This window comes from Raphanus sativus, chromosome 9 (assembly GCF_000801105.2).
Source record: "Raphanus sativus cultivar WK10039 chromosome 9, ASM80110v3, whole genome shotgun sequence".
Lineage (NCBI taxonomy): Eukaryota > Viridiplantae > Streptophyta > Magnoliopsida > Brassicales > Brassicaceae > Raphanus > Raphanus sativus.
Genome location: NC_079519.1, coordinates 6,597,528 through 6,613,093, shown reverse-complemented (window position 1 = coordinate 6,613,093; position 15,566 = coordinate 6,597,528). Strand labels below are relative to the sequence as shown.

The 15,566-nt window shown below is 30.7% G+C and overlaps 2 protein-coding genes and 1 long non-coding RNA gene across 3 annotated transcripts; all 3 read right to left on the bottom strand.

Moving 5' to 3' along the window:
• Window positions 1-810: 810 nt before the first annotated feature.
• Window positions 811-1,513, bottom strand: LOC130499422 (uncharacterized). Its single transcript, XM_056993462.1, has one exon. It carries the CDS (start codon window positions 1,243-1,245, stop codon window positions 1,024-1,026), a length of 222 nt encoding a protein of 73 aa, XP_056849442.1. The 5' UTR covers window positions 1,246-1,513; the 3' UTR covers window positions 811-1,023.
• Window positions 1,514-11,002: 9,489 nt separating this feature from the next.
• LOC130499870 (uncharacterized) lies at window positions 11,003-12,484 on the bottom strand. The gene is made up of 2 exons (XR_008938726.1): window positions 12,414-12,484; window positions 11,003-12,237 (listed from the first exon to the last, which is right to left on the bottom strand). It is a non-coding gene; the product is annotated as an uncharacterized LOC130499870 (long non-coding RNA).
• Window positions 12,485-12,755: 271 nt separating this feature from the next.
• On the bottom strand, window positions 12,756-13,548 carry LOC108826384 (uncharacterized). The gene is made up of 2 exons (XM_056994686.1): window positions 13,207-13,548; window positions 12,756-12,905 (listed from the first exon to the last, which is right to left on the bottom strand). Exons 1-2 carry the CDS (start codon window positions 13,424-13,426, stop codon window positions 12,790-12,792), a joined length of 336 nt encoding a protein of 111 aa, XP_056850666.1. The 5' UTR covers window positions 13,427-13,548; the 3' UTR covers window positions 12,756-12,789.
• Between the last annotated feature and the right edge of the window lie 2,018 nt (window positions 13,549-15,566).

The following is a 15,566-nucleotide window of genomic DNA, read 5'->3' as shown; positions in this document are numbered from 1 at the left end:
AATCATAAAAATACAATACAAATTTATCATATACTACTAATAATTGATTTAAAATAGATAAAACAATATCCACGCTGCCCAGCGCGGATTAGAATCTAGTCATGTCTTAAATTAAATGAAGCCCGTGGTATGGAGTAGTGTTGCAGTCTTATTTATTTGAGTATATATAATTAGGGACATGTCTTGTCCTATAATTAGCTATTATTGTTATAGACTGGTTGGTAAATGCCTTCAAAATTGTTTTATCAAAAATATATAATAATATAGATAACATCTAATATGATTGAGAGAAACATGGAATATGATTCACCCATTGGACCTCATATACATCCATATGTGTCATACACAGATTACCCGTCAGTCAAGTCGATTATGACCACCAACCTTCCCGGGTCGTTCGTAGCCAAGTGGTTATTGAGCTCTGTCTTCGGGCCCTGGCGTGAGGGGTTCGACCCCTCCTTACCTCAGTTTGAGGATTAAAGGTCCAAAGTGACTAAAGTTGACAAAAAAAAAAAAAAACCACCAACCCTCATAATTTTTTTTTTTTGGTAAAAACCAACCCTCATAATTAACTATGTATTAGTAACTATAAAGAGAAAGAAGTTGTGTCGCAAACTTCATGTGTAAAAGACTTGGCTTTCTGTTCGAGTGCTTTACCTGTGTAGGATTTGTAGGAAACGATTTACCAAATGCTCATCTTTTAATTAGTCGGACGTTTAATCAAATCTGGATATGCACCAAATGCGAATTAATATAAAATAAGAATTGTGTAGCGGGGTTATATAAGATTTTGTTGAAGCTGCATGCATGTAATTAAAAAGACCAATCACAATAAAATAAACACAAACATAAATGCACATCATCATTACATTAAATTACTGCTTCGTCATCTTAATATATGACTTACCAATATGTTTAATTGAAGAAATAAATAGAGAACATAAACGTTTATTCCACAATTATACCGTGCTTCGGTTATTTTAGCCACACGTGTGTGTGTGTGGGTGGCCATGGATCTTCGATCTAGAGACCATATAGAGAAGAAATACGACGAAGAAGTTGGACTCTTGCTTGGAGAAGCAAAATGTGATCAGCCGTGAGACGATAAAGTGTGTCACCGTCAAATTCATCGGAAAAACTCGTTTCTGGAGCAACCATCCGACGGAGACGGCTCATGAGCTTCCTCGAGCTCACATTAACCGTTACTCTCTTTCTTCTGCCAACGTGAAGTGCTCTACACCTCATCTTTTTGCACACGAACGGTCGTCTTCGTACGTATACTGTATCCCAACAAAACTAGAGAGAGAGCTAGAGAAATTATCTGTGGATTAAAAGAACATGAGACGATGTGCTTTTATAGATAAATTTGATGTTTTTTTTTCTTTTTTCTCAACGAAAAAAGACATGATCAACTCTCTCACGCTTGATATACGATCAGTCCTCGTATGTACACGTGTGAGACATTAGTTATACATTTATATTCGTAGCCCGGATGATATAACCAAAATTGATGGAATTAAACGCACCATGGTATACGCAGATAAAATTACCTAGGGCACTGGCTGATCATATCTATATAGTATATTCTAGAATATTTTCTCAAAAACTATATAAATATGCATGTGAATTGAAGTTTTATTATATATAGACAATGGTGATGGTAGCTACATGAAGTTGTGTCTTGGAAACATGTGAATGCTGATTGTATAAATTGTTGTTGCTCGGCTGATCAAATAATACACGAAATAATTAATGGGTAATTAATTGGTCATACATATACGACAAACAAGGCAACCGTATTGACCAAAACACATCCATAAGTGGATAGCAAATTCGGAAGACTATGAGTCGATCCACGTTATAAGCTTTGCCTCCACAGGCCAACCAACAAATAATTCTAATAGACTATAAAATTCTCACATTATTGATTATTATTTCAACGACAAACTATGTTTGATGGGTAGATTTCTCTTCAAATAGTATTGTATGCATAGTAGAGACTGTAGTAGTCAGTAGTGACTAGCGGATAACGTTGTAAAGTATTGCAATTAAATGGTTTATCCCCATAACCAATCAAAACTCGACTTCTTTCTTCATTGTCCGAAAGCTATTTATATTTATGATTATAAATGAAATTGAGAGGGACCATAAAACATCCGAATGTGAACAGTTTTGCAACAAGTGGCTGCACTAATCTTCATGGATCATTCGGAATATGTAGTCAGCAATTAATCTGAAAGTGGCTTAATCACATTTATTAAGAAATAAAAGAGCTACGCTTAAGTCCAGTATCGATCTTATCATGTTAATTACATCTAAGTATGCCAGGCCTTTATGTAGACATCTAAGCCATTGTTTAATCATGCGTTGTTGAATGGGTTTTAGATATATGGATACATGTGTAAATTGTTATAACCTAAGTTTTGTACTATTGCGAGCAAATGCGTGGACCATTTGGTCATTAACTTTAAGGCTTGTGTTTGGATGTTTTATACGTGGTAGAACTGCAGATAATTCGTCCGCTCTAGGGTCTACTCAACTAAACTTAGTCCACTGCAGATAATTTGCCTTATGCATTTTAAAAGTCCCGTTTCAAAAAACCTTAAATATAATCTAAAGTAAATGCCACTGTAGAAATGTGAAGTAAAGTTATTTTCTCTATGCATTCATTTAGTGTTGGTCTAATTTACCCAAATTTATATTATTAAAAGGGAAATATTCTGAAAAAATCTATTTATACAAGGCTGTTGGACCGTTTCATTAGCTAATTATTATATTTGACCTTACCTTATATTTTTCTAACTATTTTCTATTATTTTATAGCATAATTTCATTTTAGATTTTGTTTACCAAAAATGTAAATGCTTGCAAACGAATCTTTTGAATATATAGTTGATTTTAGCGATTAATTTCGATGAACCTACTATTTCTCTAACTAATTTGGATGAACCTACAAGAGACAAAACGAATTTAATTGTATGCTCAAATATGGTTCGTTCAATATATATAATTAGGTAATAATCCGTGCCTCGCACGGAATGAGATTATTGATTTTGTTTTTTTTTTAATAGGTATGAATATTCAGATATCCGTCGGTTCTTTCAGATATCAGGTTTCTCGGATTTGAAAATTAAGTCTCGTTCGGGTATTACAAAATTCTGAGTCGGATTCGAGTCGAATCCTCCCAGATTCTAGTAGGTTCGGTTTGATGTAAAAGAACCTTAAAATAACCGAATAACTAATATATCTGAAACTGGTTCATACTCAAAGTAACTATATTACCCAATTCGGTTCGGATATTTTGTATCCAAACTACCCAAATGTACCAAAAATAACTAAAATTACTCATTAGACACGATTTTTTGAGTATTTCTATACAAACTATCATATTTTATCTGAAAATACACAAAATAATTAATATATTTAATTTTAATTTTTAATTTTAATTTTTCAAATAATTATGCATATAATTATAAACAATAATATATTGTTTGTGTTTGTTCAGTTCATTCGAGTCAATTCATTTGAATTGATTTTTTTATAGTTCAATTACAAAAATATAATTTATAAAAACATAAGCAAATAATCATTTGATACGAAATCATTATTTTAATATTTAAATATAAAGTTAAACATCACAATTAAATCGTAGAAGATGTAATCCAATAATCTTATGTTATTATCTTCAAATCTAATATAAATATCATAGATAATTTTATGTGTAAATTATATTTAGGTTTTAAGTTAAATGCTTAAATATATTAAATTTAATATTTAGTATACATAATTAATCTAAATAAAATCATTTCGGTTTTGCCGTTTAGTTGCGTTTATTCTATTTATTTAAAGTAAAATATATAAATTATATTTAGTTATTTAGGTTAAATGCTTGCATATATTAAATTTAATATTATTAGTATACATAATTAATCTAATTAAAATCATTTTGGTATTTTAGTTTGGTTTAAAACTTAAGCAAACTGGAACGATTGGGTTAATAGATACTTGAACCAGGTGCGTTTATACATATATCTTTATCTCTTATAATTTTTTTTTTAAGGAATAAATCCCGCTCTTCAAAATCTAGCTAGTTTTAAAGTTTCCTAGATCTTAATAACTCTATTAATAATGACCATATTCAAAAACTGCCGTATACGGCCGTGTTTGTAAAGGAGAAGAGGGTGGGTGAAGTGAAGCCCATGCATGCATGTCTCTTTTACATATAAAAAGACATATTACGTCTTTTTCTTGGCTGAGTTGTTTCCACGCTCTCTTTCTCACTCACATTCATAATAATAATATGAGATTACGATCTTGCGAGCGTACATACACGTGTGCTATGTCCACGTCTATATCTCTAACCCCCATAATACAATAATCTCCGTTTTCTTGGGACCATGTGCATGATCGTTCATGTGCACATGTAAAAGTGAAATATTGTACGACCTACAAAATTTTAAGAAATGATATATAAACATGAGTGACTTACTCCAAGGGACACAATTTTCTTTTTTTTGACATGATAAGTCACTTTCTACATGAGGCACACTTCTCACCATTTCACCCCCTTTGTTATTACCCGCGTACCCCTCCTCTTGAGTTAGTCGATTGTTGACTTGAATTAGTGATTATAACAATATATTTTTTATCAATCTCTTCTATTTCTTTATGTGATTATTTTAACATATTTAAAATATATAAATAAATAAATTTGTTATCATAAATTATGTCTTTTTGTTCTCTACATTTTAAGATCTATTTTGGTATATTTTTGTAATTTGAATATGAAAAAATTGTGGACATGGACACCGTAAATGTATACAAAAATTGAACATGACTTAGTGTTGATTTGAGAAATGTGGTTTCATATTAACTAAATTAACTAAGATCGTTTTTTGAGTATTTGAACCTTGACAAAAGACAATATGTCTATGAGTTACCGTATTGAAACAGTCTCTCTGATATACATATGTGTATACATGTTTGTTGGATACTGAAAATAGTTGTTATTTGTGGATGTGGACGAAAGTTCACTGTTGCCATTTGTGGATGTGGATAACTGATAGAACATCAAGAAACTATTGTGGACAATGACTTATTTGGACAAGAGAAGAAACATGAATTCATGTTAAAAAAAAACATCCACAACATGAAATTATAGATTAGTCAAGTCAAGGTTTCGTCTTTCAGTATGATCCTACAATGAATAACAATACAATGTCAAGAGAGTCCATAAACAAACAAAAAAAACGAATTATTTGGTTTAAGACATACCTTGATGCCACCAGATGTTCCAATTACGATGTCTCAACAAGGTTTCGTCTTTTACTCATGAAACTGGTAAGGATCACCTCCATATACGCAACAAGAAGCTAATACAACAGCCATATACATCAAAGTCAGCAAACACCACATCATCCACAAAACTTCAAGAAAATAAATAAAACAAACTTGCTCAACAGAGAAAAGAAAAGAACTTTATCAACAGAGTAATCAAGGGAAAAACACAAACTTTATCAAATAATAAAGCTTCTTACATAAGACATGATACAAAGGTGGTGGTGGATACGATGGAGGTGGACTTGAGGATGGAGAACATTGAGATGGTGGCTGTGGTGAACAAGAAACAGAGGAACAAACCCAGAAAAACACAAACTTTATCAAATAATAAAGCTTCTTACATAAGACATACAACAGAGAAAATTTGAAAAGAAGCTTACTTGATCTGTTCAGTCACTGTGGCTTCACATTCAAGGGAGTACATATGTCAAGACGTGAAAAGTTGCAGACTTGAAGGCACGAGATCGAGTTCCTTCTTCACCTCCACAACATCCACGACACTTTTGAGCTCGGAATCCATGGCCTGGCTCACCGGCGACATTCCACGATGAGGAGGAGAAGGGAGAATAGGCTACCGGCGTGTGGCCAAACACCGGCGTGAATCGAAAGGGAGTCAAATCACAACTTAGCAAACAAAAATAAGGTTTTGAAATTGGGAAAGTGAAACTGGATCTATGAAATGGCGTGTTTTGTTTTGAGACAGAAAATGAATTTTAATTAAAAAAAGAGAACTATGGTTATTTGTCTTTGGCTAGGTTAGTGTGGTCTAGTAAGAAATAAGGACATGAAGGACTTTCAACAACCATAATGTGTGTGGCAAGTATGAAGTATCTTACTGAGTAATTCATAAGACAAAAAATGTCCTAGTGAGTAAAAAAATCTATAAACATAAAGCTTCCAAATTATCAAAAGAAATTTGTATTAAGTTCTTCACTAAATTATTTTAGAACTCTCGAAAAATTCTGAATCGATCCACAGCCGGTCTTAACTTTCTTGGGCCTCCAAACAGAAAATGTTTTTGGTCGGTTATTTATTAGTTTTTGAAAAAAGTTCAAAATCCGTTCATATAAAATTGAATCGGTGACCTTCGAACATGTCAAGTAATGCAACAACCAGTAGGAAAAAAAAGAACAACCAGTAGAATCACAAGTATTTTTGTCAAAATTTTGACCCTTAAATTGTTAAATTTCTCCTTTTGATAAAAAAAATTGTTAAATCACTCCAAGTACACGCTTGACTAGCTTGTAGTCGAAGCCAGCTCAGGCTCGACCCCTAACCATGGCATATTCCTGTATTGTGTAATATAATAGGGGAATATAACGGGTTTGTGGTCAAGTGGCAGTGGACAGATCTAGAATACTAATATGTTTTAGGTTCGATCTTTCTGATACGCAAAACTAATTCACATTATTATTCTATTCATTTAATGCGGATATGAGTCCATGCTTTAAGATCCGTTAGTGTACTAAGAGCATCTCCAACTCATCTCTATATAGGGGTCGGCGTTCGGGTACCCGTTCGGGTTCGGATCGGATATTTCGGATTTTCGGGTATTTCGGTATAGGGATATAGAACCCGTTCGGGTATTTTTGTACTTCGGGTCGGGTTCGGGTATTTTTAGTTCGGGTTCGGATATTTTGGATCGGGTTCGGATATTTAGATTTTAGAAGAAATAAAAATAAAATTTTCAATTTTTTAAGTTTCTTATATTTAAAAATATAGATTTCAGTTAACTGATTTTTTTATTTTTTATAGATTGAATGATTAATAGATATGGAGATAAAATTTCAAAAAAAAATATTAATTTGGCTATTATATTTAAACTTTGGATGTAACTTTTGTTAATACATGAAATAAAAAGTTTGACATGCATTTTAAATGAATATCAAATTATTTTCTTCATAATTATATATATACTATATGACATTAAAGTATGTGTAACATCAATATAAATATTTTAAATAAAATGAGAGGTGTAAACTAGAAAAATAAGGGTAAATATACATATGTTTGGTTATTTTCGGATATCAATTCGGGTTCGGGTATTACCCGTTCGGGTTCGGATATCCAATCTCTCCTAATTTAGTATCCATTCGGATATTTTACTACTTCGGTTCAGATTTTGGTTCGGGTTTTTTGGGTCGGGTTCGGATGCCACTTCGGGTATCGGTTAAAGTGCCCACCCCTATCTCTATAATAGAGATCTCTATAAAATATAGGAAAAAATAGAGATGAGGTTTTTGCTCCAATGTGTTTCTCTATAATAGAGGAATGCTATATTTGTCTCTATAAATAAATGAATGCTATTTTCACTTCTATAATAGCATTTAAATATAGATCTCTTTTTCATCTATTTGTAGAGGAAGAAATAACATTCTTCTATTTTTTTAGTTTACAAATAGAGATTGCTATTATAGAGATGAGTTGGAAATCGTCTAAGATTATCTCCAGTGTATTTTGCTATTTCCACTTCTAAAATAGAGAAACTATATAATAGATGTGAGATATACTCCAATGTGTTTCTTTTAAATAGAAATCCTTATTTTATAGAGTAAAAATAGATTAATGTTATTTCTTCTTCCATAAATAGAGGAAAATAGAGATCTCCATGATAGAGGAAGAAATAGAGGTGAGTTGGAGCAATTTTACTTCTAGATATTGTTATAGAGGTGAAAATAATAATGAGTCGGAGATGCTATAATAGATAGATATATTTCCTATCTATTCAGATTACTCTGCCTACTAGCTTTGCATAATTTCAAAACTAGCTAGACTGGGACTTTGTAACATTGACAGATCTGATGTTACTCTGATTTTGATTGCAGTAATGAATAATGTAATGCATACACGCAACGCATACATAGGTTTTGAATAGTAAAAGCAGTACAAGCAGATCATGCAGATCAAGCTGGACAAGTGCAGATCAAGCGAATCGTGCAGGAGAGATGCAAATCAAATGGATCATGCTGGCAGATCAAACAATTATTATAATTTTTATTGATAAAAATAGTTCAAATAAAATAAATTAAAAGTTTGAATAATAAAAACTATAATAAAATATATCAAAACACATAATATAAAAAGTACATAAACAAAATAAATCTTCCACCAAATCCATGTTACTACAACTATGAAAATATTAAAATTAATGATATATATATATATATATATATATATATATATTATCTTTCACTAGTATATATATTTAAATTATATTACTATATTTGCATAATACATATAATTAAACACACATTATGTAAATATAATAATTTAAATAAATGTAAAATTATATAACGAAAATAGAAGATAAATACATAATCAATGATAGTTTTAGTATTAATAAAGTTGTGAGTAAAATATAATGAAAGTATTGTATTTATTAAAACAAATAAAATATTTTAAAATTGAATATTTGCAGATCTCCCGCAAACACCATCAAATGTTAGATCTCTCGCTTTTTCCATAAAAAGATGAAAAATATTAAACTGTATGCAGATTTTCCGCTAACTGTATTTTAAAACAGAAAAAACGTGAATGGTGATTTAAATGTGGAAGAACTGTTTGTGCGGAAGAACTGACTTTGTTCTACCCTTCCATTCGAACCCATAATATAAAAGTAGTACAAAGCCTTCTTGCATGCGTGTGTGGAGTTGACAGATGGGAAGGGTGGGTCTGCGATGTGGGACACTGAAATTGAATGAATCACACGTGCACACGATTATTACTTGTAACCCTTTCCTCTTCTCCAGCTTCGGTCCTTTTCACCATTTTCACAAAATCACTTCTGGATCCTACTGTTTTAGATTCAACTCTTTAGAAGATAAGAGCATCAGCATCAGTATGTTCTCAAACATATTCTTAGAATAAAAGTAATGATAACTAATTAAAAAGTAAGTGAGAGGGTCACTTCTCTGCCAAAAGCAGCTCATTTGGTTTTGAGAGCACATATTTGAACATGTATGTTAGACTTGTAAGTGAATGGTTCATTTATTATTAACAAAATATAAAATATAAAATTAATTAAAATAATATTTTTGAGAAACTCACTCATTATATATGGTTGTTAATGCTTTAAAGCAATGAATGGAAGATGAAATAAATGGTGTGTCATAAACCTCTAGTAGATCATCCACTTCTTAATCTCATTCAGCAAAATTATTTAAACATGTCAATTTTATGAAAAAATACATTAGTGTATCAAAACTTTTTTTGTCTTTTAGCCAAAATAAATGGAGGCTGTTTTTACAAGACAAATGAAGTATAATAGACAGTCCAAACTTTTTAAAAAAATCTATTTGAAATATCATGATTTGTTAATGTTAAATAGTTTTTTATTTAAACTAACATATATCCATTATCTACTTTTTATTACTATTTGAAAAACAAAAATATTTTATAATTTATTTAGTATTTAAAATATATATATATATATATATAGTAATTCAATTTTTGCAATATGCTATAATATTTTTGTTTATCACTTTACTTTTTACTCTAAAACAGATTATTATTAGAATATAATCCAACTATATTATACAGTTATTCTATTAAAAAAAATAAAGTGAACTATTAGAGATGGTTTTAGTATTTACATAAGACAAATAATAGTATAAACTATTTTTATGTATTTAGTAAGAACCACTAATAAACACTTTTAAATTTGGAGTAGTACAAGTGTCTTTATATATTATATTAAATTTGGAGTAGTACAAGTGTCTTTATATATTATATTATTTTAATTTATAATAAATCGATATTTTATAATGTATTTAAAACTAAATAACATGACTACATACTAAATGAATGTTTTTATGACAAGAAACAAAAAAAAAAAATTAATTTAATAAAATTTTATAAATAACACTTATACAAATATTATAATGTGAATAAAAATTTAATTTTATTACATTTATAAATTATTAAAAATACTTTTAACTATGAAAATAATAAATAATATAACATTTTTATTTTTATTTTTTTACAGTATTTTGGACCGTTTTATTCACTTTCACCACTCAAACATATATTTTAAACCGTTAGATCCGCTTGAACCACATTTGTACCACCACACTTGTACTGCTACATCCGTTTTTTCCATTCAAAATCTAAGAATTTTTTTTTGTAACAGAATCTAAGAATAGAAAGCTATATTCTATCTTCAAAAATGTTAGTTTCCACTTGATGTGTGTTTGGTAGATCAATATCAATTGTAAGCTGGACCTCGTAAATATGTTGGTAAACCTTCGCTTAAAAGTATTTCCAGTAAATAACACTATTTTAGTATCAAAATCACATTATTTAGTGTGATTTCAATACAAAAGAAAATGTTATTTTCCAACTCAAACCCAAAACACCATTTTAATATAATTTACCCTAATTAATTTATCCTGATTTTCACATTAAATCTCTCCAACCCAGCAATAAAATTTGCATTTTGTTCAAAATTATAGTTTGTACCAAGTGTAATTTTTAGTGTTGGATTGAAGAAATATAGTGTAAAATCATAGCATTTTAGAATTGGGTACTTTTAGGATTGGATTAGAGATGGCCTAAAGATAGATGTACCAGGTTCAGTTGCAAAAATGAGATCTAACAATCGATTTTTTTGCTGTGCTCCAAAAAAATTATGGTTTCGGTTTAAAGTTTCTTGAATTAAAAAAAATGCACTACTCTGATTAGTTATATATATATATATATTTAAAATCATCTGTTCCAAAATCAAACTTCCAGTTTCCTTGACATACAACGACTCATGAAAAGACAGGGCAACATGGCAATATGTTTTAGTCAGAAAAAAAAACAAAACAAAACATGGCAATATGTTCAGACAGAACACATCTTTGTCATCCTCATTCATAGATCACTTCCTAAAAAGCTTATCAACAAAAACCGCTCGTGGGTAAGGATACACCTTATAGGTAATCAAAACTTCTGGTCTCTTGTTCCTGCTCAGAGTGACAGTTGGGTTTGAAAAGCTTTGTGCTCTCTCAGAGTGGATGCGAGGCAATTTGTGGTTTGTGATGTAGGGTCGGGTACTACAGCAAGCTTCTGGGAGGATAATTGGACTTTGTTGGGTCCTCTTATAGATATAGTTGGTGAGAGTGGTCCCAGGATCTCAGGAATCAGTCAATACACAATGGTTGGAGACGCTTTTTCTCATGGGGATTGGAGAACTGCGCGCTCAAGGAGTAGGAATCCTGTTCTATTGATGCTCAAGCAGTGTCTCCCTCCTTCCCAACCTATCATAAACTCTGATCAAGATGATAAATATTTATGGAGGTTAGGAGACGGGGTACCTACTGAAACCTTCTCCACCTCTAGAACGTGGAATCATCTGTATAATCAGGCACCAGAGGTGGATTGGTATGAGGCGGTCTGGTTCAAAGGTAGGATACCTAAGCATGCTTTCCTTACTTGGGTTTCGGCTCGGAACAGATTACCAACTCGAGACAGAATGCTCTCATGGGGCCTTCAAGTTCCAAATATGTGTGTCCTGTGCAATCAAGATACATAGTCTCACCAGCACCTGTTCTTCGATTGTAACTACAGCTCTCAGGTCTGGTCTTACTTCTACTCTCGATGTCATTTAACTCCTCCTCCATCCTTTGAAGCTGCGCTTCGTTGGGTCAAACGGCCATCGCCTTGTGCTAATATGGCCTTAATCATCAAGCTTGCGTTCCAAGCTTCCCTTTACTTCATTTGGAAAGAGAGGAACACAAGAATACATTCTGATAACACTCGCCCAGCTTCTGCTCTGGTTGCAGACATCTCCCTCCAGATTAGAGCCAAGTTGGATATTATTACTCGTCGTGCTACAGGTCGTGCTCCTCCAATATCGCTTCTCTCATCGTGGTTTACTCATTTTTAGTTTGTGTTTAGCTTCTTTGTCCTGTTGGACTAGTTTTGTAAGGTTGGATTTAGTTTATAAATAAAAGAAAATTTAAAGGAAAAAACAAAAAAAAAAAAAAAACCGGTCTAAATCACACAATAAAACCATTCTTCTTCTTTTCCTCTCCTCAGAACTGTTGTGATATTGCATCTAATTAATTAAATTTGGATTTTACAATGCTTACATTGATTATTATGTTTACACATTCACTCGATTGGAACTCTCCTTGGATCTGGCTTCGGTCTTTTCTTCTGTCATATAAACAACGAAAAAAAAATTTAGTGCTACTCTCATTAGCCTTGACAGAATTTTTGACAAGCAGCTTTATCTAGTTAGATGCGGAACAAAATTTGGAGAAATTACATAGGTCTTATCCTAGTCTAAGCTTATATGTCTTCAGAACATAAAATATTTCACTAGAAGTCTCACTGGGGAATGATTAGACTATGAGTGTTACTAAGCAGTAGTCCTATATATGTATAAAGTTCCATTAACATAACATGACTGGGGTAATCGAACAACATACCTGTAAGAGAGGAAAAGGGTGGTGAAAGACCAGTTTAACGGCTTACTTCAGTTCGTTGTCCGTCTAAGATGACAAGTGATCGTTTAGAAGAGCTGATCCTTCCGTTATGCAATGTATGCTCTGCAATGTCTGACCTGGGATTCCTGCTATCTTCCATCGTAGCCAAGTTCGTGATTTTCGGTCTGCTCCACAGTCTAATCTATCTAAGAGCCAATGCAGAATTTTATATATACCTCCTATCTATAGACTAACACTACGGTGGTTGTTTTTATACTCTCTCTGCCTAGTTACAAAATTCTGACATTTTTAGGCTAATTACCAAGTGAGATCATCGGTCTGTACATATAAAAGATTCATAATATTGATGATACCCATCAACAGTTATTGTCCTACCATATCAACATCACATTATACAATCTACAATAATAACTCAAGGACCATCTTACATTACCTGCACAAGGTAAGTCTTCAGCCTTGGAAGACTCGGAGTGACACGGTGGAAGCGTATGTATCTTCGGCGGGAGGGGTGACAAATCGGAAAACGGAGGAGCATACAAGTATGCATCGGACTTGAGGTAGGTGGCGATACTCCTGACAAGTCTTTTGCTTATTTTTCTCTTGGGTTTCTTTCTCGCGACCAGTAGAGTTCTATTTGCGCCTTCCATGTTCATTCAATCTCTTGTGCTTCGGCAAAACGATGAACGAAAGTGATACCACCGACGAACGACCGAGAGAGGATGAGGACTTGTTTCACGAGTAAGGGTTTAAAGGCCGTCTCATTACACGTGTTGTCACGTCTTACGATTCTTTGACACATGGGTGCTGAACGAAGCGACGTGTGTCTTTCCGAACTATCTGGATATAATAAACAGAGATGTTTTGTAAGTGTTCGGATCTCTATGGGCCTAGGGTAAGCCCATAATTAAAAACATTTGGTTTATTGTTCTCAGCTATTTATTTTGTTATCACTTCTCATTTTGAACCCCATGAAAAGAGTTATATATATGGAGCTTAATTTTATTAATACTGAAATGAAACTATTATTACAAAGTAAAATGGATAATTTCCTTTGCATATTGCTAAAATTAAAGTTTCTCATGGTAAAAACTAATATAAATTGGAAACAGCGAAGAGAAAATGACAAAATATATTATTTGAGAAACATAAAATAATTTTAAAATATATTTTGCATATGTCCTCAAGTTAATATTTTCTTCCTATTTTTTTATATATTAAATTCCACATAGAATATTAATATTACTAGGAGATTTCCGTGCTTATGTACGGATATAAGAATTTATAAAATAAATATTTTATAAAAAATTGAATTTATAAAATGAATAGTTGGTTTGGTATTATTTTGGTATATTTGATAGCATCTACTTCTTCAAACTTGACTATAATATTTTTTCTAAATAGATAAAAGAATAATCAATTTTTTTATTTGCATTTATGTTGTTTATTTTTTGATTAAATTTTATATTTATTAATCTATAAATGAATGGGAAGTTACAAGGAAATGTAAAGTAGCTAAAAATCTGAAAAAACTATTTGGTCAAAGAATAAAAGAAACCCTCAAGATCAATTCTTGTCATCTTGAATATACTTCAAACCATCTTCAGAGTAGACCTGCTAGCTTATAGTTCCCTGCATACTTCAGAGGCGGAATCATATTATAAATGGATTTATAAATATGTCTGGTAATTGTCTCCATACTCAACCAAACTCTTTAAGAGACATTTAGTTTTTTTATTGTTTTAGATAGGTAAATATATATTTTAGTAGTGTTATGTGTAACTTAATATATATTATCTTTGAGGATGAAATAGAAAAGATAAACTAAAATGTTTGATTCAAAATTAATAATTGAATGTAACAAGAATATTAATATATATAATTTTAAAAAGAATTAAATTGTAACAATTGGTTAATATTTATTTTTATAATTAATATATGTATATAGTAATCCCATAATTTATATGTATAAAAATATTACTATTATAAAAATAATATGTTGCTATTTTAGATATAAGAAATTGAATTTAGTTCAATTGTTTATTTTGTGAGTACATTGAGTAACATATATTCATTTAAATTCAAAGTCAAGTTAAAGTAAAATAAATTTTAATCTAATTAATTAAAATCATATTATTTTTATTTAAAACATTAGGTTAGTTCTTATCTTAGATGTTTAAGTATACCTTTGTAATATATGTAATTATTTGATTAAAATATGGTTACAGTAAAAAATATTTTATTTTCCTTTTTAATAACTGACAAAATAAATACCAAATTTTAGTTATGTTTTCTTTTGAGAAATCTTATAAATAAGAAAAAATTATATTTTAATAGATATTTTATTTTTGTTGTAGTTGTAAGATATATATGTATATATATAGTCAACTAAAGACTATGCAAGTAATAAATAAAAAATCTCAATAATACGAATTATAAATTACTTTAATATATATATATATATATATTTCAGTTTTATGCTATTTAATTATTTTATGCAATCATATTAGTAAATCAATAGATATAAATAAAATATTTATATTATTTTGAATTATATTCTATGTTGTTTAAAATTGTGTGCTTAAAGGGAATTGTTTTTATTTATTAATATCAATATTATTTTTTAAAAATTTCCCTTTTCATGAAACCACATTATTCTTTTCTAATTATATTTTATATTGCCAAATTATGTTTTAAAAGGAAGATGATTTCTTTTCTTAATATCAAGATTATTTTCTGAGTTTTCCTTTTTATATTAAATCACATTATATATAGTTATATTATAGTTTCTAATTT